Consider the following 26,416-nt stretch of genomic DNA (forward strand, 5'->3'; position numbering starts at 1 on the left):
TCTCTGATCATGATATTTTTGCACTTTTGTAATTTGGTCTTGCTTAAAATAAAATTCATTTTACTCATTCAAAATAATTAGTTATTGAAAGATTAAAAATAATACAGTGAAACCTGTGTAAGTTGACTACTTACGGTTCACGACTATAGTGGTCAACTTACAAAGGTTGATTTATATGATAAGGGCTAATTCCTTGATTGAAAAAAGCAGTCAACTTAGACAGGTGGTCAACTTACAAGGGTGGCCAACTTCACAGGTTTTACTGTATTACTATTAAAAATATAAGATTAATATTGCTTTTTAAAATTTATGGATGCAAATTATGGTACCTTAACGATGCTACAAGGGAGGCGTACTGCAGCGCTGGAAAGCATGCTGGACATAAACGTGAGATTAATATTTTTTGTGATGTATTTTGTGACTTTTCCCTATCTGATTAATTAAATTTTATTTTTGAAAGTCAAAGGGTGAAAGTGCACCACCCTGCTGACAATCATGGACATAAACATGAGACTATTTCATGATTAACTTAGTATAAAGTATTTTGTAGCTTGTCCAGTGTTTAAAATGAATTTAATTGTATTTATGTAACAAATAATTAATTTAGGAAAGTTTGAATAGTAAAAAAATATTTAAACAAAAATCTTTTTATTTCTTAACACCCATGGGGGGGGGGGGGGGTGCGAGTGCACTTATGATCTGACCCCCCTCATTTTTTCAAGGCACAAGCCGCCACTGGAGCCATTGTAACAACGACAGTCACATAATCGCTACTTTCAGATAGGAAAAACATTTGTCTGGCGCATGCAAAGGATAAGACGGTGTGCTCTCAATACAGCTACGTAATTAGAGATTATATAATTTTTGCTAGAATTATGTTTGCATGGCTCGGTGTGGACTTGGATTCTACATACAATGCAGTAAATCGCAATTTTTGAGAAATATGTCAGTTTGGATCTTAAGGTACAGAAATGACAAAGTTATTTATTTCAAATAATCTTTCACAGTAAATTATTTTTAGACTTTTTTGGTCATCTGTAATCAAATTTATCTTTTTCCGGGACACGAAGTAAACCGGCCGCGACACCGGGATTCTGTCTGAAAACCGGGACGTCTGGCAAGCCTATGTTTAGTAGATAGGTGACGTTTCAATTTGCTGGGAACCATCGTTTCATTTGAAAGTTCTCCCCACAAATGAGACACTCAGGTCTTGGTGAATTTACATCTCCGATCCACAAAAAACCGAAAGCCAGGTATCCTTTCTTGTACTACCTACTCAGCAACTTGGCCTTTTAACTTGGAGGTCCATTTGTATCAGTACATTCAGTCGCAGACTTAGCAGCTGATGAGCCTTCTCTAACCAAGAATTTTTCCATATCACATCCGTAATTAAAGAGGATGTTTTGCACCAATCCGAATAACACACTGAGCGTATGAAGACAAGCCAGAATGTCACTGCTGGTGAATTGAGTGTGAATAATTTGTGTCTAAAATAAGTCGAATAAATAATGTTAATAATAAAGCTTTTAGCAAACATTAGTTAATTTTTTTTTCTTTTTTGCTGATTTGCTTTTTATAGATCAACAAAAAAATCTTCAAAAGCAAAACATATTTGATCGTTGGTGCCAACATATGCAACAGGTAAAAGTAAGACAGCTGCACTCTTCGTTTTACTCTCAGAATTATTTAAACAGCAATAACCGAAAATATTCATTCGTTCTAGATTTTGTGTTTACAGTTCAATTTTTTTGTTTTCTTTTAATTTCTATTTTGCTGGTCTCAGAACCGAGCTTTGAGAAACTACAATAAAATGAAATTAGTATCGGAACTGGAAAAGAGGAAAACAAAAGCTAAAGCAGGGGCTACAATTCTGGGCGGGAGGGCACGATCCCTGCCTGAAGGAGGAGCGATACTCCCGTTTGCGAAAGATTTAGAAAAAATTCCATATAATTAGTTGACTTTGTGGAAATTAGAATCCGTTTTCAAAAACTGAAAATAATAGGATCACAAGAAGTTTAAAAGAGGTAAGGCAGCAAATCCCCCCTCTCCCCTTGTTGGATATGTCTTATTGCACATGATCGACAGGGTGAATCAAGAAGTTACAGAACGATACAAATGCTATTCGGTCGTAACTTTCAAATAAAATACATCACGGCTCTTTCTTTTTATATAACTACGAAAATACTGCGGCACACCGGGTTCCGAAGCCCTGCCCTAGTGTACACTGGCTGATAAAATTTTAGGAGGTTGTAAAGTCATACCATTTTAAAATTTGTTCCATTAATTCTATTCTACTTGAAGTAATAGCTTTATCTGGCCAAATAAATATAACTTCAATTTCGAAAAAACTTGGTGATACAGTTGATTCTCTATTTAACGACTTTCAAGGGACTGCAAAAATCATCCATAAGTAGAATGTTTCTAAAACTACAGCAGAGCATCTGTGACAGTGAAAAGTCATCTTTAAACAGAGAAAGTCGTTAAATAGAGGGATGTTAAACAGAGAACCAACTATTTATCCCCAATTGGTCTCTAATTCATGGCGTTACTTTCGTTTCCATTGATTCGCCACTAAAAATAAGTTGATTTATTTTGGAACATCCGAATGCAAGTAAAAAGAGAGCTGCAGAGCTAGACATAATTTAGATCCTAAGCTTGTGTACAAAAAGGTTTTCTCAATATAACAGTGCACAAAAGCTTTCGAAACCAGCACAAAGAAGTAAAATCACATCCCCGTGAAGTAAGAACATGGCTAATATAAGCAACACTTCTCAAAAAAGAAATCAAAAGGATTTTTAAAAAACTATTGAAAAAGTAGCAGAGTGCAATGTGATGGATGGCTGACAGCTTTCCATGGCAGGTGTTCAGCAACAAACAACTAGTCTTCGGCCGAAGATATGAACTCTGACTGCTGTGCAGGTTTTGCGTTCCTCTGTTCAACTCAACATTTTCACCTAGTAATATTTTTTTTTTTTTTTTAATTTTATAAGCACTGCATGTTGCATACGAGTGGAACTGCAGATCTTCAGTTAAAAAAGTTCCCATATTATTTATTCAAGTTACATTCACAGATATAGTTAAGATTAAAATGAAATTGAGTATGTTCATAATATAATATTAATGCATATTTATGTGTCTGAGGATGTGCCGCCTCCATTGTTTATTACTTCTTGATACAACAGTGATTAATGCTTGATTGTTCTAAAGGAGGTCATATAAGAAACAAAGCTTAGACAACATATTTTATTGGAAAACTAAAAAATCAAATCATCGAAATATTTTGTAAAAAAAAAACTGCTACAAGAAAAGTAAAAATAAATTTAGAAAATTCATGAAAAAGTTTTAAATTTTAAGCTGCATTTTCTCTGTTAACCAGAGGTAAACTTTGGTACAACTTGTTTCACAATGGGGACTTTTTTCTTCATAAATATGACAAAACATTTCGTTAAGACCATTGCACTAGTTGTGAGTGTATGATGAATTGCTTCATCAAACTCAGTTAACAGTTTAAACATAAAAGAAAAATAATAGCATTTTTGTGTTATGACCATTAACATCTTTAACCATGGCCCTACTAAATTCCGCTTATGCTTATAAGCCATGACAATCGCTGAAACTCATGACAACAAAGATGGGGCTACAGGGAATCCCTGTTTTCCATTATGTTGCCATTGATTGGTGAATGCACAGGATGGGTTCAGCGCCTCTTGCTGTCAAGTGGGTGACGTCCAATCAAAAATAAACAAACTTTGAAACGTTGACATTGATTGGTGAATGCACAGGATTTCATTTAGCATCTCTTGCGGTCAAAATGGGCAACATATGAAGTTTCAAATTTTTTGACAATTTCAAGAGCAGATCATAGTTGCATCAGTTTAACACAGAAAAGGCATAAATTGTCAAGGCCTGAAAGCGTCAGTGCCATCTAGAGGGGCCATGCTTTAACTGACCAAGATCAGATGTCTCAAACTACAAGATGAGGTTTTAAAAGGGGGAATGGGAGAATTTATGCATTATAATTTATTTATAGCTATACATATAACAAAATTCTTTAATTTACATCTTTAAAAAAACAAACAAAATATACACAAAAATACATTTTATAAAGCCTGTAAGAGCTACTTTAATTGAAGTTAGAAGTGTCTCTACCAAACAGCAATGTCTTCAACCAGTCTATAGGAACTTGCATTCTTAACCTCCATGATCCTAGACGAGTTAAGTAAGCTGACCTCCACAAAAACCAGGATGGAAAACCTAAAAGCAAAATTTGGTACTTTTTCAAAATTTTAAACTTTTGGAATTCATTGTTTCTAAATTAAAGAATTAATCACAGGTGAGGAAAGTATGATGAATAAAAACTAACTAAACCAGGTGCCTCAACAGTTAACACTAGAATTATGGGAGGTGTTATTTTATCCCCAAGCAAACTTTCTTTGCTAACTACTTCTCTGTATTTTCTTAAAAACCTTAATCCTTCCTCAACTTTTCCAAAATAATCATGCTGTTTAATAATAAAAAGCTTTCAAGAACTTTTTTTTAACCCAAACTATAGCCTTTTACCAAAAAGTGTGGGCTGGTGTCATTTTAAAACCTTTTGAGAAAAAAAGAAATGCAAATACATTTACATGTGCTGAAACATAGTGGAATCTAAAAAATGCCTCTTAGCTATAGCATTGCAAGAACTTTAAGCATTTATAATGTTTTTGTTCATAAAAGAGAACATTAGTCGCTAGTTTCTAAAATGCAAATTAAACAGTGTTTGTTATTTTAAGAGGTTTTTTAACTGGTTCCGTATACATTCTTAAAAAATCTTCATCATTTAAGTAAACCACATTTATTCTAAATATGTTTATTTTTAATTTATTGTTTACAAATATACAACATTTGTAGAGAACTTTGCAGATTTCTTCTCAGGGGTCAAATGCCCCCACCGTATTTCTAGATGTACGAAAATCGGCGTAACTGTAGTGTTAAATATTGTAGAAAAATTAACAAATCGTATTTAAATAATTTCCCCCTTCTCCTCCACCAACAATTTCATATTTTATGCCATTGTTACTTTTATAAGGCAAATACAAATGAACAACACAACTGAAGCACAGTAAATATTTATAGGACGCAAACTTAATTTTATTTTACAATATAAAACAGCAGAAATAACTCAGAAATTAATGATCATTATAAAGAGATTTTAAATATGCACAGTGCTTCTACTTTGAAAAGTGTTGAAGTTTTCATTATAGAAATTTAAAATGTAGAAGCAGTAAAAACTTTTAAAAACTATCTCACTATATATCTCAAATGCAAAATTTGTATGATTCTATAAAACAAGAAATGCAAAGGTTTTAAAATAAAATATATACCTTGAGTTTTAAAATCTGGCAAGTCGGTTAAAGCTTTATAATCTCCAATGTATGCTAACATTCCAGATGATTGGAAATGGAAGGGCTTCTGTTCCTTTCCATTCTCTAAACTGATCAATAAATTAGCCAAGTATCTACCTTGTCGCTCAGCTACCTGCAATAGTGAAGAGAACACTTAACTTAAAGCTTCAAAATAACCCTGAACTTTTATCATGAAAACATTATACTGTTTCAGACAGAATTTCTTAATAAGTATGCTAAGTAAGACATTTCCTTTACACAGTCATGGATTTTTAATTGGGCTTTGGCAGTATTAAAGTCATTAGTTATTTCTTAAAATTAGTTGGGGATAAAAAGAATAGGATAAGCTTTATGTAACAAAATACAATAAAAAACAGTTAAACTATTTTTAACAGATTGTAACCAGCTTTCAATTAATTGGATCTTCTACAAATTGTTTAAGAAAAATGTATCCTTCACTTGGTGCAATATCCTTACTTGACAAATCTAATCTTTAAAAAAAAAAAGAAAACTAATTTCTTCAAAATTAGTTTTTTATTGCATATTGTATATCAATATTATATTCTGCAATATCTATCTATCTATCTATCTATCTATCTATCTATCTATCTATATATATATATATATATATATATATATATATATAATAAAAGTGAAAAATATTGAAAAGACCACACCTAGATCCCATAGATGTGCAACGCAGCAAAACTAAAAAGCCAAGCAAATATAAAATTAAGCAAACAGAATAACAAATATTAAACAAAATAATAAATGATGATAAAAAGGAAAAATGCAAACTTTTATTAAGTAGGAAAAGATTCCTACTTGCATTTTTCCTTTTTATCATCATTTGTTTAATATTTGTTATTCTGTTTGCTTAATTTTATATATATATATATATATATATATATATATATATATATATATATATATATATATATATATATATATATATAATTAAGCAAACAGAATTTCAAATATTAAACAAATTATATATAATTAATGATGATAAAAAGGAAAATTGCAAACAGCTATTAAACAGGAAAAGATAAAGTATGAATCCAGAGCTCATCAGCCGTGGAGGATTCATTAATTATGGTCAAAGACCAAAAATTTAACTATGAACTAAAAGAGAATGTTCAAGCTCCAGTAAACGCTATATAGAGTTACATTGGGCAAAAGCACCACTTGCTAAACTAAAAACAATAAACTAGAGCTCAAACCTAAAACTAAAAGCAGGGGGTTTCGCCTCGACTAATTAGGAAAACAAGTTCCTATAATTAGCCATCCACAGGACAGTACCTGCCTATAACAAAATTATCTTACCTTGAAATCCATATAAACAGAGCTAAATCCATGTTTATATATAATCTCTGCTTATATCGATTTCAAGGTAAGATAATTTTGTTATAAGCAGGTACTGTCCCGTGAATGGCTAATTATTGGAACTTATTTTCCTAATTAGTTGAGGCGAAACCCCTGCTTTTAGTTTTAGGTTTGAGCTCTAGTTTATTGTTTTTAGTTTAGCAAGTGGTGCTTTTGCCCAATGTTACTCTATATTGCATGTACTGGAGCTTGAACATTCTCTTTTAGTTCATAGTTAAATTTTTGGTCTTTGACCATAATTAATGAATCCTCCACGGCTGATGAGCTCTGGATTCATACTTTATCTTTTCCTATTTAATAGCTGTTTGCAATTTTCCTTTTTATCATCATTAATTATATATAATTTGCTTAATATTTGAAATTCTGTTTGCTTAATTTTATATTTACTTGGCTTTTTAGTTTTGCTGCATTGCGCATCTATGGGCTTTTGGTGTGGTCTTTTCAATATTTTTCACTTTTATTATTATTATTATCTTGTATGTAATTAATTTTGTGCTGCTTTGCGCCTTCTAATTTGCATACTGGTTGTTTGCTTTGTTTCTATTTTGTTCTTTTAATTTTCGGGTTTCATCGATTCCACCGTGTACTTGTCCTGTTGCTATATAAATTTTCTTACCGCACCTTCTTTCTTTATTATGGGTTTATGTACAAATAATCATTGTAAAATTTGATGTTTGGCTGACACTGAAGCTAGTGTTCATTTTGAGAGTAACTTTTGAAAGCAACATCATCTTGTTTATCTTATTAAATGTCTTTCCTGAAATCTCTGTTATATTGGACAAACTAGGAATTCACTAAATATTCGTATCAACAATCACAGACATGATATACTTTCGTTCACAAACAAAGAAGACAAAGAACTTCAGCACTTTCAATTCCACAGTTTTGATAATATTTCTATTTCAATTCTAGGTTTTGAACACTCTCTGGAGAAGAGACTTTCATTAGAATCTCATTTTATTCTGCAATTCAAATCTATTTTCCCTTATGGGTTAAATTCTTCCCTTGATAAAAAATTATATACAGCATACCATAACTCATCTAAAAATCTTAGTACTTATTCACTGTTTAGATTTGGAAATAATACTAGTACTTCTCGTTTTAATAGAGGATCAGGAAAATCCCCTCCTCATTTCTGCATTTTTTCGCCCATTGATATTCTAGATAAGCTTGAAAATTCATTTTGTCATTCTTATGACACAGAATATGTAAGGAAATTTCTTTTTAGTCTAAAACTTAAATTTCTAAAAAAAACTCAAAAATTTCCTTCCAAACTACCTTTTTAAAAATTCACATTTTGAATTTCTTTGTTATGATCTTCTGATCTACAAAGTTGGTTCTACTCAACATCAAACCTACTACTGTACTTTTAGTTTTTTGCAAAAATCCTTTGACTATTTAAACTTTTCAAAACTACACAGTAAACTCTTGGATTTTTTTCCCATCAAGGATCTACAAATTATCTTCAGCTACAAATTCAATCCTCCTTTCTCGAAAAAAATTCTAAACTATCAAGAAGTTGCTAAAAACTTTGATAAATATTTGGATTTTGATTGCAATTGTGCTAATTTCTCTAATTCCATTTTCTTCAACTCTGATCTTGGTCATATTCTGACCGGTGATTTAAATTTTTTGCGAAAGAAAAAACTCATTAAACTTTTTAGTTTGGGTACTAAATTTCGGCCTAATTTTCGTATTAATTTCCTGAAAGTTTATAATAAGCTTACATTTGAACTTGAATATTTTTTAAGAAAAATCTCCTGTAGTTTTAATGTTCCACTTAATGTATTTCTTGAATATAGACACCACTTTTTAATTGAATTGAAATCACGTTTAAGTGATATTGTCAACACAGAATCTTCATACTTCCATCTCTCTGCTGATGAAAATAATGCCATTAATGAGTTTAAAAAAGCCTTTGTCTTTACAGTTGTTGATAAAGCCAGTTCTAATTACTCTATCTGCTGCAAAAAATTATATGCTAATATTTTGAAAAATGAACTAGAAAAAACCACCACTTATGTTTCCTCCAAACTTAATGAATCCTCCATCATCAAAAAATTTGCTGCTGCTTACAAACTTTTTAAATTGCCAGGTCCTGATTCTGTTAACTTACCTTACTTATATGCAATTCCAAAATTTCATAAAACACCTGTTGGATTTCGTTTTATATGCTCTGCCACCAACACCATCGGAAAAAATCTGAGTGTAAAGCTTGAACAGTTTCTCAAAAAAATTCTAGAACAACTTAAACTTCAACAAATGAATTGGTTTTGGATTGTTAATAATAGTGTTGAAGTGATCAATTTACTTAATATGCTTGATATAAATAACTTAGAAATTTTTGATTTTGAAAACTTCTTCACCAATATCCCACTCATTGAACTTTTTTCCTCTGTGTCAGAACTTTTTAATTTGGTCAAGGATTCCCTTGATTTTAATGAATTCTTTTCTCTTGGTCTTCTTAAATTTTGTATTTTCAATAATTTTTTCAAAAATAGTAATTCATGTTTTCTACAAATTAATGGCATTGCTAATGGCAGGAGCTAATTTTAGCTCTACATTAGCCAACCTTTTTCTTTTATATTATGAGAGAAAATATTTAATTGACAATCCTTCCTCTACACCTCTTTGTTGCAGATACATCAATGACCTTTTGTGTATAAATTTTCCCAATTTTTCTGAACTTAGCAAAACTATTTATCATAGTTCATTAACGCTCAAAAAGACTAGTTCTAATCAAAATAGCTTTAATTTCCTGGATATCCACATACAAATTGACTCAAATTGTTCCACTACAATCTATGATAAAAGACGCGAATTTAATTTCACAGTTAACAGCTTACAAGATTTTTCCTCCTGCTTAAGTAAAAAGGTTTTTATTGGCATCATTGTTTTGCAAGCTATCAGAATAAAAAGAATTTGCAATACCATTTCTGCATTTAAGCAAGAAATTTCAGTACTCAAAAACTTACTTTTTAATAATAACTTCCCTAAAAATCTAGTTGAAAACATTTGCTTAAGTATAGCCTTCGATGAGCATTTCGTTTCTTTTGAAACTGTTTAACTGTGTAAATGTATGATACATCCGTGACAAACCATTTTTTATGAATCACCGGGATGAATGAATTTTTACATGTGGGAAACAGGCGACTCGGTATGTCTATGGATTGATCTTCTGGATATGTTTTTATCTTTATTTTATTTTTACGTTGACAACTGGAATGGATTTTTATCAGGTTGGACAATGGAAATGGCTTTGTTTACATGGATTTCAAAGTAAGACAATTTTGTTATAGGCAGGTACTGTCCCGTGGATGGCTAATTATCGGAACTTGTTTTCCTAATTAGTCGAGGCGAAACCCCCTGCTTTTAGTTTTAGGTTTGAGCTCTAGTTTATTGTTTTTAGTTTAGCAAGTGGTGCTTTTGCCCATTGTTACTCTATATTGCATGTACTGGAGCTTAAACATTCTCTTTTAGTTCATAGTTAAAATTTTGGTCTTTTGACCATAATTAATGAATCCTCCACGGCTGATGAGCTCTGGATTCACACTTTATCTTTTCCTACTTAATAGCTGTTTGCAATTTTCCTTTTTATCATCATTAACTACTTATAATTTGTTTAATATTTGAAATTCTGTTTGCTTAATTTTATATATGTATATAGATATATATATATGACTTTGAAAAAATATTTTAATAATAAATAAATAAATATATTTTTTAAATGTTCCTCACAACAAATTTACTTGAAGATTGTTTTGCTCTCATTTTACAGCTTTACCCAGATTTTTGCTTAGTTGCAGAACTTAACTTTAAACAGAAGTAGGAGCCTGAAACCTTCAGAACTTTTCATGCACAAATAGTCTGAATTCCATCGAATGCAAAAAAAAAAAAAAATTACACTGGACAGAAATACAGGAGCTGAGCTTTGATACAAATTAAATCCTCATTAGCTAATCTTGACAGATTTCTGAAACATTCAACCGGGACATCAGGTTGCAAGTAATAACTTAAATATATTTGTGTTGATGAAAAAATACTTTTAACATTGATTTGGTTTTCTTCTTACTTTTCTTACTGAAACAGTGGGATGTAAATATGCTGTTGGAGCAAGACATACCAGGTAAAGGTACTAAGTAAAATATTACAAATTATACATTAAAAAAAAGGATAAACAAAATTTAGTAACTTTAGAGAAAAGACATGGTGAATTATAATTTAAAAAAAAAACATTAAATTTACTACCTGTGCAGTACATGGCAATGGAATAGATTCAATTTCTGCACAGTCTCCTAATGCATAAACACTTCTTGCATCATCACTCAAAATTCGTAAGTAATTATCTGTTAATATCTGTTGCAAAAAGGGGAAAAAAAGCCAGATTATTATACTATATCGTATTGTTTTAACTATGTAGCATAACTGCTAACTTCTTCAAGTGAAAAAAAAAAAGATTTAAGCTTAAGAAGAAAAACATTCTTTTTTTTAAATGAACAAGATTATTTTATACAGCTACCTATCTATCTATCTTCATATGTTTACATATATATATGTATGTATGTATGTATGTATGTATGTATGTATGTATGTATATATATATATATATATATATATATATATATATATATATATATCTTCTGCGCGGACGTTTGTCACCATAAGGCTTTTAAACGGCTGGACTGATTTTGATCAATTTTTTTTTTGTAATTAAGTTGTGGCAAGCATGGTTTAGGAGCGTGATGGATCGAATCAGAAATGTTTTTGTTAATTAATTAATTTAAACATTGGATAGATATATCTCCCAAATGATGAATATTTATTTTAATCTATTGTTGAGCGAGAACTGAAATAAATATTTAACCAGTTGCCCAAGGACAATAAGAAAGCCAGCTCTGCTTTCTGTAATGAAATTTCCTACACTGATATGTCAATTGAGAATACATAAAACGTAGAAAGTGAGAGCGAAGCCTTTATATCCTGAAAGCAACGATTTTAGTTCCCAATATGTATTTTCAAAGTATAGTACTGGAAGATTCATGCAAAACTAGTGTTCTGTCGTCATTGTTAAACCATGTGACCGGATCAGTGCTTTAGGTTTACCTAACCAAATGATCAGAAAGTACCGTACCTAGCAACATTTGTTTCTCGGCTCAAATCCATCTGAGCTTTGGCACTAATGTCAAGAATACTTTAAGGATCAAGAAACTAATCAGTACATTTTTTCAGGAAAAGATGATGGAATTTAAAGACGAAACAAATTTTATTTTCGTCCAGATAAACTACAACAGGGTAGTTCTCTGCATAAAAGATCAGTGCAGTGGAATATCTTTATCTTTGGTGGAAAGAACGAATTAGGCAATATATGAAGTTTTAAAAGTTTTTGTTCAAAAGATCGGACTGCTAATCGGTCAGAGTTAGCTTCGCTCTCTGATCGGCTGGATAACAGTAATGTGGTGGTTTGGCAACTTTGGCTAAAAACAACAGAGTTGTGTGATCATTTGTTTACATTTTAAAGCTACTGTTAATGTAATTTATTGTACTTTTCGTTTATTTGGCGAAATATTTCAAATTGCAAAGAACTGCTTTTCGTTTTTAAAGAGTATTTAGTCATTTTAGTTGAAGAATGTGTTTATTTTATATCGGGAGGGGGTATGAGTGATTTTTGCCTTATTCAGAGAATTGATTTTATCTTTATCATTTTTTTAAACGATATCCTTTCCATTGTTTTATTATTTTCCATACGGGGGATGTTGCAGCGGAATTTCCCGTTTGTTCTAGATGGGTAGTTAGTTTTTTACACTTAATGTCTGAGGACGATTTTTATCCTTTGAGTATGGCAGAAAGAACAAACCATCAAGTACGGGAGGAAAAAAAGTTAATAAAACAACTGCTAAGTGGGCTTTAAATAAATCAAGTTGTAATAAATGCTATATGCATTCTTCTGACACCAAGCAGCTTAAAACATTTTCTTTTTACTTATTTTTTCCAACAAAACGGTTCAAACACTAGATAGTTTATTGAAATTTTTTAACTTTTCAATTTAAAAAGTTTGAACAGAACAGTGTCTGGTCCTTTAGTATATATATATATATATATATATATATATATATATATATATATATATATATATATATATATATATATATAGTACAGAGTGCATAGGTTTTCATTTATGCAAGAAACTTCTTTCAAAATCTTAGCATGGGTATCACAGCATGGGTGCAAATAGCTTAATAATGAAAATTAAAAATTAATTGATTACATATATGCCCATTTTACAAGCTCTTCCTGGGTAGGGCATAGTCGACTCAATCTTTTTTTCCTTCATGGGTCAATAAAATGAGTACCAAGCATATTTGGGAAGAACTGTGTGGGGTTCAGTCTTCAGCCAACCGCCTAACCTGGACATAAAGCCTTGCATCCCAGAGAGAAGCAAGAAAACTGAGATGGGCATAGTAGTCCTTGGCCCTCATGGGCTGTACCTAACTACTGTGGATATACCCTAAGCTCCAGTAGATAGCATTAATTTGTTAACCACTTTTTTGTTTCTTCATTCTCCTAAAATGAGTATTACCAGTAAGACAGTTAAGTGACTAGATCTAGTTCAGCCTTGTCAAAATAAAGCCTTTCCCTGTTAAACATTACTAAAACATATTATCAAATTATTATGCTGTGTCACGAGTTTCATTGTTGATGACGTCAGGAGCGTTACTCGATCAGTGAATTCGCTAATAATGAATGGCATATTTACTATACTTAGATGATTAATTCAGACTGTTGCATTTTAAAAAGTGAACAAAAGAGTGCAAAATATTTTGGATGCACTTTGACTGTGTAACTTAAAAAATGAAACTAAAAGAAAACCCATTTCAAGCTAAGTTTGGTGTTTAACTACACAGTAAGCCCTTTGAAAAAAATAGACATTATCCCTCACCTAAAGAACAAAATACTAACTTGCCCTTTATCATTCTTTGATACAGGAAGTTTCTGAGTAAAAGGCTGGGGGCTGAGGCCCGTACTCCAAACTACTAAACCACAAGGAATGGTTGTGCCATCTTTAAGAATAACACAGTTCTCTTTCACTTCTACAACAAAAAAAATTAGTTGGTATTTCAATCTAATATTATATTATAGATATAATATTATATTAAAGACGTTAATGGGTTAAATTATTGCATGGAAAGCAGGACGTGGGGTCATTGGTTTAAGCTATTCAAATCTCAGTCTAACCTGGAAATAAGGAAAAATTACTTCTTTAGTAGGGATGTGGGCGCTTGGAACAGCTTACCAGAAGAGGCGGTAATTAGCAAGGGGGTTGATAGCTTTAAGAGGGCCATTGATCTTCATTGGGGACTTATAAACTCACTCGGACCAGCCTAGCTGGGTCCAGAGCCTGTTGCTGGTCGTCACATTAGTATTTGTATTAGTATAATAAGTCTTTAGTTTCACGTAGAAATTACTATTTTCTGCATTTATTTATACAGTACAACCTCAATATCTCGAATCTCTGGGAAAGGGAAAAAAATTGAGATATAGAGAGATAGGGTTATCAAGGTTTTGAAAAAAAATAAGCATAAGAAATGAGAAAAAGAAGATAAAAGAGAGATAAATAAGAAGAAAAAAAATAAGTCATTGTAGCTCTCACAATGACGTGTAGATATATCACATTGCGTAAACCACAAAAACCAATAATTCCTTTTAGCAATTCACTAAGTTTTAAATGCACACATTCCTCTACTTCGGGATAAGCAGATTTTCAAATTTTCATTTTCTTACAATTTCCTTGATGATAGTTTTTTCCGATAGCTTGACGGTTTTTTATTATTGTTGAAAGTGTAATGGTAGGGATTTTAAAATTAGCAGCAATTTCAATTTTATTCAGCATGTTTTCATCAAAAAACTTCAAAATTTTAATTTTATCCTCAATTGATAACTCAGGCTTTTAACCAGTCATTTTGCAAGAGTTAAAAATCAGACTGAAGAAGAACACGTTTTTGCTGGAAAACTCAACCCCATGTTGTCAAAGTGAGCGTGTGTTCCAAACTAGAAGAAAAAAGACAGAATCTTATCTTTAGAGAAAACAGGCAAAAGATGCCAACACCCCCTCATACCAACGCTCCCCTATTCTCTCACCCCAATCCCCTATTCTCATACTTTCCAGAAGAAGGGGTGAAGGGCTACATGCAGCCATAACTTGTTCGGCAACAAAATTTTACAACGGAAAAGCATCAATCAAACCTTGCTTCTGTGGCAAAAATTTTGACATTACGAGGGTTCAGAAAAATAAATTTCAAGATAATTATAGAAAACACTTGAGAGTTTTATGCAAAATTCAGGGGGAAAACTTTTTTCGAGATATCAATGGTTTCGAGATATCATTTTCCTAATAGCTCAACTGAGTTTTTAGCAACATTTATTAAAATTTTCCAGATATTTAATCAATCATAAATCACAATATGTATCTAGCATCAATTGTGCCAGTGAAAAGCAAAGGAATTTAAGTGGACTTTTTCAAGTTTTGAGAAAAATGCATTTGAAGTTCAGATCCTATGCAGGATTTCACTGAATTTTTTTTCTAAATTCTGCTGTATAGCAGCGCCTACCAGGTATACTAGTTATATCTCTTGCCCAGAAACAGAAGAGAGGTTCTCTTACCATCCATACTGGTTATCGTCAATTTTTTAATTTTGACACATCCCTTTGCTCATCACTGCCTCAATTGTTAAGTAATTTAATGCAGATTACCTGTAACAGAAGACTTCAAAAGAGTGAAGTTAGATCGTTCATTCAATTTCTTTTCTGCATATTTTCTCAGTTTTTCATCAAAACTTCTCAAGATGCTCTCAGCTTCTATTAAAGTTACCTTAAATAAGTTCTCTTGGTGCTTATACAGTCTTTTTACATCCTAGTGGTGATAACAAAATTTAAATTTTTATGCATTTATTTTTACATAAAGTACAAAATTATTTAGATCAACAAAATAAACAAAAGAACACTAACTATCAGAAGCAAAGCAATCAGAAAATATATATTTTTCTATAATACAGGAAAAACTAAATAAAACATTTTCAATCATTTACTGATTAACATGTAAAAAAATACTGAGAATCTTTAAATAAAAGAGTTTTTATTAAATCCAAAGTAGTAGTGATCATTTACTGCAAAATGGGAATTTCGATAAAATGAATGGGGTTCAGAACTCTGCCTTGAAATATATTAGAAATTGAAGTAAAAAAATTGAACTTTAGATAATTTTGAATGAGATGCAACTGTAGGCCACCTTTGATAATGTTGCAGGAAAGAACAGAACTCAGGTCTTTCCTTTTGAATTTTTTTTTAAATTCAACTCTTAAAATTGCAATTGTAGGCCAATTTTTATGATGCTAGGGGAAGGGATAGGGCTTGAAACTCTCTCAAGGAAAACTTTAGAAACTGAAGCTAAAAAACATTAATTTTAGAGGACCTTCCATGATAATGGGAGTAGAGGATTTGGGAATTTTTCCTCTGCAATTTTTTGAACTTTTTAAGTTTCAAAACTCTAGTTTTAGATTATTGTCAATGATAATAGAAAAGGGGTGTTTTGGGGCACTCTTCCAGAAATGTTTCCAAATTCAAAACCAAAAAGCGCAATTGTAGGCTATTTTTGATAACGTTAAGGAAAGGGTTGGAGGCCAAGAAATTTTCAAACCAAAGTCTTAAAAACACTGTTTTACACAATTTTCCATGATCAGAGACAGGTTTTGGGGACCCTCCATGGGCACTCTTTGTTTTTTTGAACTTGAAGTTCAAAAATCAGAATTTTAGATGACTATTAAGGATGTTAACCAAAGTGGGGTTTAAGGTTTCTCCTAAGAAGTGCATTGAATATATTCCAGATTCACCCCGGTGAATCTGGATGCACTAATATACTTTGAAAATGGACGGAAAACATGTTTAACATTTCAAGCTATTTAAATACTAAACCCAATATAATGTCACCAAGATGCTAGACAATAAGCAACTTTACTTAGGATCATTGTCATAATGATTATAACACCAGGGCAAGGTTATTAAATAAACCCATTATTTCAAAACAGTTGCTGATTTGTTCTTAAAGCCATGATACAGTTGAGATAACATATTGATACTACACGCCGTTTCCATTAAAAATCATGGTCTTTCCTAGAAACTACCACATGATTTCTTTCATTTTACATTGTTTATAAGCTGAAAAATAAATCTACTATTTCGCAAATAGGCTCCTGGATCAAAATGAGTCTTTTAGGTGCGTTTACAATTTAAAAAAAAAATGTTAATTATTGATTCCAACAAAGAAGAATTAGTGGACGAATCAAGATGATACAGTCCCTTGAATTCAAAACCAGTGAGTTAAATGCAGAATTACCAACTGCTCCGCAAAAATGGCGAAACTCCGCGGCCCCGCAATGAAGTTCTTTTGCCCCGCATTTCCCAGCCGAAAGTTTTCAAGCTTAAACTTTGCTATTTTAACATAACAAACATGCAAATATAGGAAATTAAAGATTTTTATACTCAAAGATTAAAATAGTTTTTAAAGATGTTTTATTTTAATTTAAAAAATAATTATTCTATACTAGTGCTTAATACTAGTGCTTAAATGATTATTAAAGCTCTAAAACAATTTTAGTAAGTGGATTTAGTTATTTTATATGATTTTTAAACAAAATTCTGAAATGCTCCGCAAAATTTTAAATTGCTCCTCAAAATCAGCACAGATGCTCCTCAAATTGTTTCTCAAAGGTTGGCAACCATGTTCATGTATTCTGCAACTCTGGGCCTTTGACTCCAGGAATACTTCTTTAGCAAACAAAAATGCTTTTATTCAAAATATGCTGTGTGTGTTTTGTGTTCAAATGCAAAAGAAAGGTCAATTAAAAAGTAATAAATAAAAATAATGAAATTAATTCATCCCCCCCCCTAAAATCCGCTACTGCTCTTTCTAAGGAGTTTTAAAACTTGTCTTTTGAGAAGAAGATTGATTTTCCGCTTATTATAATTTTTTATCGGAGCAAAAACTCCGACATGGTGGGGGGATATTGTGTTTTCCAAATGCCTCAAACATGCTTTGGGAGAGCTGAGCACTCTCTCAGAAGGTAAAGCATAAAAATATATGATATAATAAAATGAACAGAGTATCAAATGTTTCTGAAAATATTCAGTGTCCTGGGAAAGAAGTGAGTTGCTGCAGACTGGATTTTAGAAAAGTTGGTCGAATGTTTCAGAATTTGGGAACATTGCTCCTTTTTGTGGTTTCGGTTGTTGAATAGTGTGTCAATAAGTGACTGAATATTCTTTTGATAAAGGTTGAAAAGGATAGGGAGGGACGACCGTGTATAACGTATATATGAAATAACAGGGTGGCGACAGGAACTGTGAAAAAAAGTTCCCTGACTTTTCCCTGATTAAGTTCACCAAATTTCCCTGATTTACGTTACCAATGATAATGGTTTCCTTTCTTTACTTTGCTTGAAATCCATTGTATGTTTGTATAAAATGCAGTATTTTAAACGTTTTAAGATGTGTAAAGTTGATATATTTTAAAAAGATGCTTCTTTTTTTAACAAAATGGTAAAAAAAATTATCAAGTTAATTTTTTTGGAAAAAAAAACTACAAAACATTCTACTAAATTTTTCTACATGGAAAGATTATAGAATATTTTTAAAAAGTACTTTACTTCTAGAAACCATTTAGCATAAGATAATTAAGAAAGTATTTTTTTTTCAGCAATTAAATTAAAAACATGAAGAAGTAAAAGCTTTTATCAGTATTAATTCAAAAACCAAGGATTTTTTCTTGAAATCGTGATTACAGTACGCTAATCACTTCGAGACAATGGAATAAAGGCAAAGGAGCTAAGGCATTAATGAAGGCTTCCTCTTTGCCTGTATGGTTGCTTATTTTAGGTCGCATTGAAAGCGTGAAAGGAAATTTCAAGTTAGTTAAAATAAACAACCTAACAGACACAGAAGCAATCTTAGGAAGTTCATCCTGCGGTTAATAAGTAAGATTCAATACTTTGACGTTGAGGAAAAATTATTTAAATTTTGCGGCAGTGTGTAATCACACCTCATTAATTTTACTTTTTTTTTTTTTTTTTTTTTGAACAGATAATTGGCAGGAAATGCGTAAGGAATTTGGTTACTTAAGTTTGTAAAGCAAAAAAAAATTTTTTCCTTCATAAAAATCAATTTTCCCTGATTTTCTGTTATTTTTTCGAAATTCCCTGATATTTCCCTGAATAATAAAGTTCCCTGATTTTTCCCTGATCTGTCGCCACCCTGAATAATACAGAATTGAAAAAAAAAAAAGCACTTTAACTATAATTTTAAAGGAAAGAAAAATTTGTTTTCAACTGCGAGGAAGCTCTTCAAGAAACAATTTGTCCTGCAGAGTGCAGAAAGTGAGGGAGCAGAAGAATAGATTCTAAGCTCGTTAAGTTGTTCCCCGTTCATGCCCTGTGGGTTTGTTCAACACTCTTTTTTCACTGGCGACCCGCGTCAGAGCCTGGTCGCTCTCTTTCGGAAAAATTTATGACTGTTCCATTGAAGTAATCGGTGGTTGACGCTGTCTATCATAAAATCAGACCAATCAGAAATGAAAAAAAAAATTGAGTGAGATCCTCCCAAGTACACCCTTTTTGTTGCCACTGATTCTGCAATTTCGCCAAGTAAGATTTTACGGAGAGGTTTAGAACAGCCTTAAGGGGTTTCTTTTTTTCAAATGAACAGCATCTGTATGTTGGAGAACCTTTGAGGAGGGGCGAGAGGCCATTAAGCCCCTCTGGTTACAGCCCTTGATCAATCCCAACTCAAGTTTCTTGTTTTCCTAAACTGCTAAGACCAAGGTAGAATCAGTGACTTCTTGAATATGCAGGATAGGAAAGAGAGTAGGATAGTTGGTGACAATCAAATAAACAGCATTTTACCCCCCCCCCTTCCCCCAACCAATGAGTAATGGTAGCAATAATAGTGTTATAAAAATCAACCCTCAAGTGAAAAATCAAAGCTCTAAAATACAAACCTATTTTCTTGGTGAAAAAGCTTGAACAATATTCTGAATTTTATGGTGCATATTTTCTAGTACATTTTTTGGTACACATATATTTTAATTCATAATTACATTGTCAAATATTAATTACAAATAAAAGTGCTTAAAATAATGAACATGGATCAAACCTTTGTTTTGAAGTCATACAATTCAGCACCAAATTCTACTCCAGTAGGTCCACCTCCAACTATAACTGTATGCAAATAGCTTTCTCGTTCAGTTTGTGAGAGAGAAGGAGTTAAAGCCTTCTCACAATTTTGAAGTATTCGCTGCCTAATTTTTTGAGCATGAGAAATTTCCTAAAAGTTAAGCAAAAAATGTTTCATGATAAATTAAACTCAAATATTCAAACAAAAGCTTATTTTCAAACTTCAATTGATTAACATCCATTTGTATAACTAATTTTGTGAGCTTACAGAGAAAAATTTAAACACCACCAATATCTAACAGGTAGAAATATACATTATGGAAGGAATCGCTCGGACTAAACATGGAGTTGAATGCAAAGATAAATTATTTAAGTAACCATACAGTGAGAAAAGAATTGTCCTCTCTGGTTTTGATGTAGTATTGCCATAAGTGCAGGTGTGGTTTTTGCTGTCTTTAATATACAAATACAAATGTGACGACCAGCAACAGGCTCTGGGCCCAGCTAGGCTGGTCCTAGTCAATTAATTAGTCCCCAATGAAGATCAATGGCCCTCTTAAAGCTATCCACTCCCTTGCTCATTACCGCCTCTTCCGGTAAGCTATTCCAAGTGCCCACGACCCTGCTAAAGTAGTAGTTTTTCCTGATTTCCAAGTTAGCCTGAGATTTAAATAGCTTAAAACAATGACCCCTTGTCCTGCTTTTCCCGCAAAAATTTAATCCATTTACATCTTTCATTTTGATAAATTTAAATAACTGAATCATGTCCCCTCTGACTCTCCTTTGCTCAAGGCTATACATGTTAAGCCTATTAAGTCTGGTATCATAATCTAAATCTGAGAGTCCCCTTACTAATTTAGTTACCCTTCTTTGAACCCTTTCCAATACAAAAATATCTTTCTTCAGATAAGGCGACCAAAACTGAACAGCATACTCCAAATGAGGTCTTACTAAACTCCTATATCAAGGCAGAAGAACTTTCTTAGATTTGTTTGAAATAGATCTATTGATGAACCCAAGCATTTTGTTGGCTTTGTTACTAGCAATACTGCACTGTTGACTAAACTTGAAGTCCTGATTTATAAAGACACCCAGATCCATAACATTTTCTGCCTGATTTATGACTGAACCCTGTAAACGATATCTCATACGCTTATTTCCATGACCTAAGTGTAGCACTTGACATTTCCCTACATTAACTGCCATACCCCATTTATCTGCCCACTTAGTAATATGATCTAAATCCTCTTGCAGCTGTTTTACTTGTTCTTCATTTTCGACAATCCCCATAACTTTTACATCGTCAGCAAAACAATTCATGCTTCCAGAAATATTTTCATTGATGTCATTCATAAATATAATAAACAGAAGAGGCCCTAAAACTGATCCCTGAGGAACCCCACTTAAAACATCACTCCAATTAGAATGATGTCCTCTCACAACTACGCTTTGCTTCCTACCAGTAAGCCAATTTCTAACCCAATACAGGGTGTTTATTAAGTCCTGCACTGATAAAGGAAATTTATTTTAGCAAAACTATTTTAAGATTTCTATACAATCTCAAATAGTTTTTCCTTCCTTTTTAATATGGATGCTTATCTCATCAAGTTTTTGTTTTCCCCAAATAATAAAATATTAGTCAAACCCATGTAGTTGGAGCTAACATTGAAAATAGCCATCTAGGAAAGACAAAACTCCCAGGGGAGTTTCAAGGGTCATCCCCTCCCCCCAGAAGATTTGATTTTAACACATATTAAAAATCCTAATAAAATATTTTATACTGAGTGAGTCTAAACTCTTGGGCACAACTTTAAGGGGTGTTAGAGGGGAGGATAAGAAGCAAGAACTTTAAGGTACATATAGTTGCAAACCCAATGCTGACGCTCTACATGCGCCAAGAGCTAGAAACTGATGGATACAAAATAGAAAAAATTTATTAAGCAAAATAGATATTACACAACCTTTTAGTTTGTAAGAGATGTGTAGATCAGTAGTTAAAAGTTATGGACTGTACAGTGGCAGCTCGTGAGAAAGGCCAGAGGTTGCCCGGGCCCCCTCACTTTTTTCAGATAATAATTTATAACTTTTTATTTACTTTCCTTCTTTTATTTTTTATCTGTGTGTGCATGATTGAAATTAAAAAAAATGGATTGTATGTGTGGGAGAGGAAAGGGGGGGGTCAGGAAATATTTCTTAAAATTTACTTTGTTGCATTTCCCCCCTGAAATGAGTACAGTAGAAGACCGTTATAATGCACACCTTGGGACCACACCTTTTGCATTACACAGGATTTTGCATTATATAGATCATTTCACAAATTTTGAAACTAACATTCAGAATGTATCTAGATATTAGCACTTCAGAATGAATTTTACTTGCAATGAGTGTTAAAGCACCAATATTACAATTAGTTGTTTACAAATAAATATGTTTCACACACAATCAAAAGAAAATGCTTTATCCTGCACTTCTGCTAGCTTCATTGTTTGCATAGCAGCTGCATTTTCAAGAGCCATCTGGTATTTTCATTTTACTGTGAATGCTAATTTTCATTTAAAAGCTTTGAATTAAAATGAAAAGATGAAAAACTTTCAAAATTTAATATGCCTAACAATTTTTATCTTCACAAAGAAAAACAGAGGGATTTTTTAAACTTCAAAACTCATCGTTCATTTCTGAAAAGCTGTGCAGTTTATAGAGAATTGCGTTATATAGGTCGGCATTATAAAGGTATTCTACTGTACTCTAATATTTTCAACTTTTCCTTCAAGAAAGATTGGCGCAAAGCTGTTTGATCACTAACACGAGACATTGGTCCCATGGCCTGTCCGTTTTCCCCTTTTCTCCAGAGCATTGTTAGGAAGTATTTGCCCAATAGAACTTCCTAGGTAGATTGGAGACAATACTAGATTTTAATTCTAAAAAAAATAATAATGTTAGGGTAAATCTTAATTTCTTTTAAAAAGAAATCTTTGAATATTCAATAGTTACAGCTAGTTGGTCAGCTAGTTGCCACGCCCTATTTCTTCGCTTCTGTTTTCAAGTTCATCTGAAAATAAAAGTCTTTCCTCCAAGTCTCCCCCCCCCCAAAAAAAAAAAAAAATAGGTTTTTAAACAGCTACTTACGAAAAATGTAAGTGGAATATTCTCTGAACCCCTCCTTTTAATATCATAAGAATATTGTGCTTAAGTTTTTAGGACTTCAAGTTTGAAAAAAATTCCAGGGGAGAGCGCAAGAACCCATTCTTGTAAAAATCTTCAAAGTTTGTGTACAATTGCGTTTTTGGAACTGTAATTTCGAAAAATTAGAGAGGGGAGGAGGAATAGATTTCTATTTATTTTTCAAAAAAAAAAGAACATCGGGGAGAGTCCCAGAGCTCCATCCCTTACCCTCATGTTAATAAATATGGCCCATACCCATGTTTAAAAGCTTCAATTCTAACAATTTCCACGGAGTTCTCTGTACCGTTCTTTCCTCTAACATCACCAACGACAGGCTAAATTGCATTTTTACAACAACAAGACTCAAAATTGAGAGATTTGATAAACAAACCAAATCAATCAAATTGATAAGATTGTTTTCTTAAGGCCCCCCCCCCCTTCCCTTAAAAATTATTTTCTAGTTGCGCCACTGTTGTATGTTGTGTTGTATGTACGTGTGTGCATGTATGGTTACAAGATCATTTTTTATTTTATTGTCTACATAAAAATTCTGAATCTGGCCCATGGAGGCTAGCAGATTCATATGCAGAAGGGTGCACCCGCATAGCTAATAATTTTTTTACTAGTTTTTTCATACTTTTCGTTTTTTTTTTTAAATTTAGTTTATTTATTTTTATTTTATTTATTTTAAAGCGAATACTGAGATGTATTTTCATCTTTGTTACAGCTATTTATAATTTATAATTTTTACATATTCCTCTGATCACAATATTTTTGCACTTTGTAATTTGGCCTTGCTTAAAATAAAATTAATCAGATCGTCCATTCTTTTGATCCGTTCCATCAACTCCTTCGTTTGAATGACTTTGTTTATTAAAAAAGTTGCAGGTGATCTCCCTGCGCATACTCACATAATGTTTTATTAGATCAGTAATATTCTCTGAAGGAAAAATAACAAAAAGTATCTAAAAGTAAGAAAATATATCTATGAAAAATGAATCAAAAAATATTTTATTTGGGGTCATATCTTGAATGTTCAGAAAAGCACAATAAAGCTACTTCTTCGTCGGGTGGGAGCAGCATATCCTAAAAGGAGCCTCACTGGTTTCGGAACACGTCTCGAGTCAGCAAGTAAACAAGGCAAAAGCATTTCTTGATATATTATAAAGCAAATGTTGAGAAGTAAATACAGAACTAATGCTCTCTGAAGCAATTCAGAATATGATTTGAAAAAAGACAAGATGACATAAGTTTAAAAAGAATTATTGTAGTTGCTTCCAATTTACTGTAAACTAGTTTCAAAACAAAGGGTTTTTTTTTTTTTTTTTTTTTTTGAAGTAAACATCTGTTTTTTAAATTAGAACTGGTGCATTTTGTTGAAACTGACCTTTTTATTCATATAATATTGCCAACAGACAATGTATAGCCGAAAAAGTACGAGGGTCAGTCAGACAGTTAGTTGCATTGTTCAAGAAAACAAAAACAAAAAAAAGATTGAAATTTTACAATAACTTGATTGTTATTCTAAAATGCCATTCAAAATCTACTTTTCAACACAACCTCATCCGTTATTTAAGCATTCGTTGATGCGTGGTACAAGATTTTTGATACCTTCTGCAAAGAAATCCCATTCAATGTCCGATAACAAATGTTGGGTTGCAGCTTTCCCTTCGACATCCGAATGGTATTGTTGCAATGAAAGTTCTTATTTTATGGGAACAAAAAACATGGAAGTCAGGTGGTTAAAGGTTTAGTGGCTAAAGAGGGAGATTCCACAATTCCCACCTAATCTTGGTCTTCCCTCGCTCTCAGCATCGTCAATACTTGTACGTCCATTCTCAAACATGTTGCACCATTTCACGATAGCTTGAAGTGATTTTGCATTTTCATCATACACTTCATGCTACTGCTCATAAATTTCAGTGGTAGTTATTTTTTGCCCACATGCATTTCCAATTTAGACGCTACTTGCAGTCGTCGAGACATGTTTACGACTGATTATCAGCAAAATTAAACTAGCCTTGGGGAAGCCGCTACGTCACACGATTAAGGTATATGTCTGAAGAGTTGCAACAGAGTTTCATCAAATTTGTTTCAGACGGAACATATTTCAAATCAGTACAACTAACTTTCTGATTGACCTAAGTAACGACAAAAAAATTGGTAGCTCAGCTGGAGTACTGGATAACTTAATTTAAAAACAAAAGACTTATCTAAATATTAGGGAACTTCCAGTAATAATCCTTCCTAAAAATCTCAGGATATTGAATGTTAAATAAGCAACTTGGAAGTCGCCAGCTATGTTAAAAATTAAGGCAAATCAGCACATATGGTAATTGATAGGGATGTTACAGAAGACAAAAGGATTGCAAGAAAAGTGATAAAAGGTGTTTTTAGAAATAATTTTGGTGACAGAAAGCATCAGAAGAACTTTAGCAGGTGCGTGGGACAGAAAGTGGTAAATCCAAACATTTTGTTAGTAGCCCAAATAAGTTACACAAAACATTACTAATGGATACATCCCCAAAGCAGAATACTGCTAAATTTGCGACGTCCGTCGCAGAACAGATGCCTGAGCTGCAGAACAATTCTGTTCAAGTGTGAGAGGAAAACTAAAATTTTCTGCAGAAATTCCGCAAATTTCAGTGAACTTTCTGCAGAAAATCTGCAGAAACAGCGGTGCCGAAAATCTGCTAAAACTGCAGTGCCGAAAATCTGAAGAAACTACGGTGCAGAAAATCTGTACAAACAGCATATTTTCTACAAATATCTTCCAATTCAAGATCAAATTTTGCAGAAATTGTGCAGATTTCTTAAAACTAGAAGAAAATCTAAAATTCTCGCAAATTACGATAATTTGGCGGAAAGCTCGCCATGTTGAATTCAATAAGTACTTTGTAGGACTTTCTCAATCGATCTTCATCCACTGCAATTTCTTCCACGTACGTATGTTTTAGAAACATGCCAACATTGAAAAACGTCAATCGCCGGAAATTGCGTGTTTTGCTTGAGATTTCAATCCCTTTGCATCCAGAAAATATTTCAATTATTTAGAATGTTTTGAAGTGTTTTATTATATGCAACCCAAACTCGACTCATTTTATTTATTACTTCAGTAATTTCTTTATTTAGTAACATTATTTTAATTGCTCCTTCATGCCACGTAAAATTTACCAAAAAAAAATGTGATTTACTTCCTAGGTTCGGATTTTTATAAAATTTTGTACCTTTGCTCTTTCTGTGCATTTTAGAAAGCATATTAACTAT

The 26,416-nt window shown here is 32.3% G+C and overlaps 1 protein-coding gene across 1 annotated transcript in view; it reads right to left on the reverse strand.

Moving 5' to 3' along the window:
- Window positions 1-4,073: 4,073 nt before the first annotated feature.
- The window catches only part of LOC129224525 (uncharacterized), a 29,648-nt gene continuing 7,305 nt past the window's right edge, over window positions 4,074-26,416 (reverse strand). The window contains exons 3-8 of the mRNA XM_054858990.1: window positions 19,968-20,138; window positions 15,519-15,678; window positions 13,728-13,858; window positions 11,019-11,126; window positions 5,364-5,517; window positions 4,074-4,254 (exon numbers count right to left, since the gene is read on the reverse strand). Of these exons, the coding sequence (XP_054714965.1) occupies window positions 4,124-4,254; window positions 5,364-5,517; window positions 11,019-11,126; window positions 13,728-13,858; window positions 15,519-15,678; window positions 19,968-20,138 (855 nt within the window). The 3' untranslated portion in view covers window positions 4,074-4,123. The remainder of the gene's footprint in view (window positions 4,255-5,363; window positions 5,518-11,018; window positions 11,127-13,727; window positions 13,859-15,518; window positions 15,679-19,967; window positions 20,139-26,416) is intronic.

This window comes from Uloborus diversus, chromosome 6 (genome assembly GCF_026930045.1).
Source record: "Uloborus diversus isolate 005 chromosome 6, Udiv.v.3.1, whole genome shotgun sequence".
In the NCBI taxonomy this organism is placed as follows: domain Eukaryota; kingdom Metazoa; phylum Arthropoda; class Arachnida; order Araneae; family Uloboridae; genus Uloborus; species Uloborus diversus.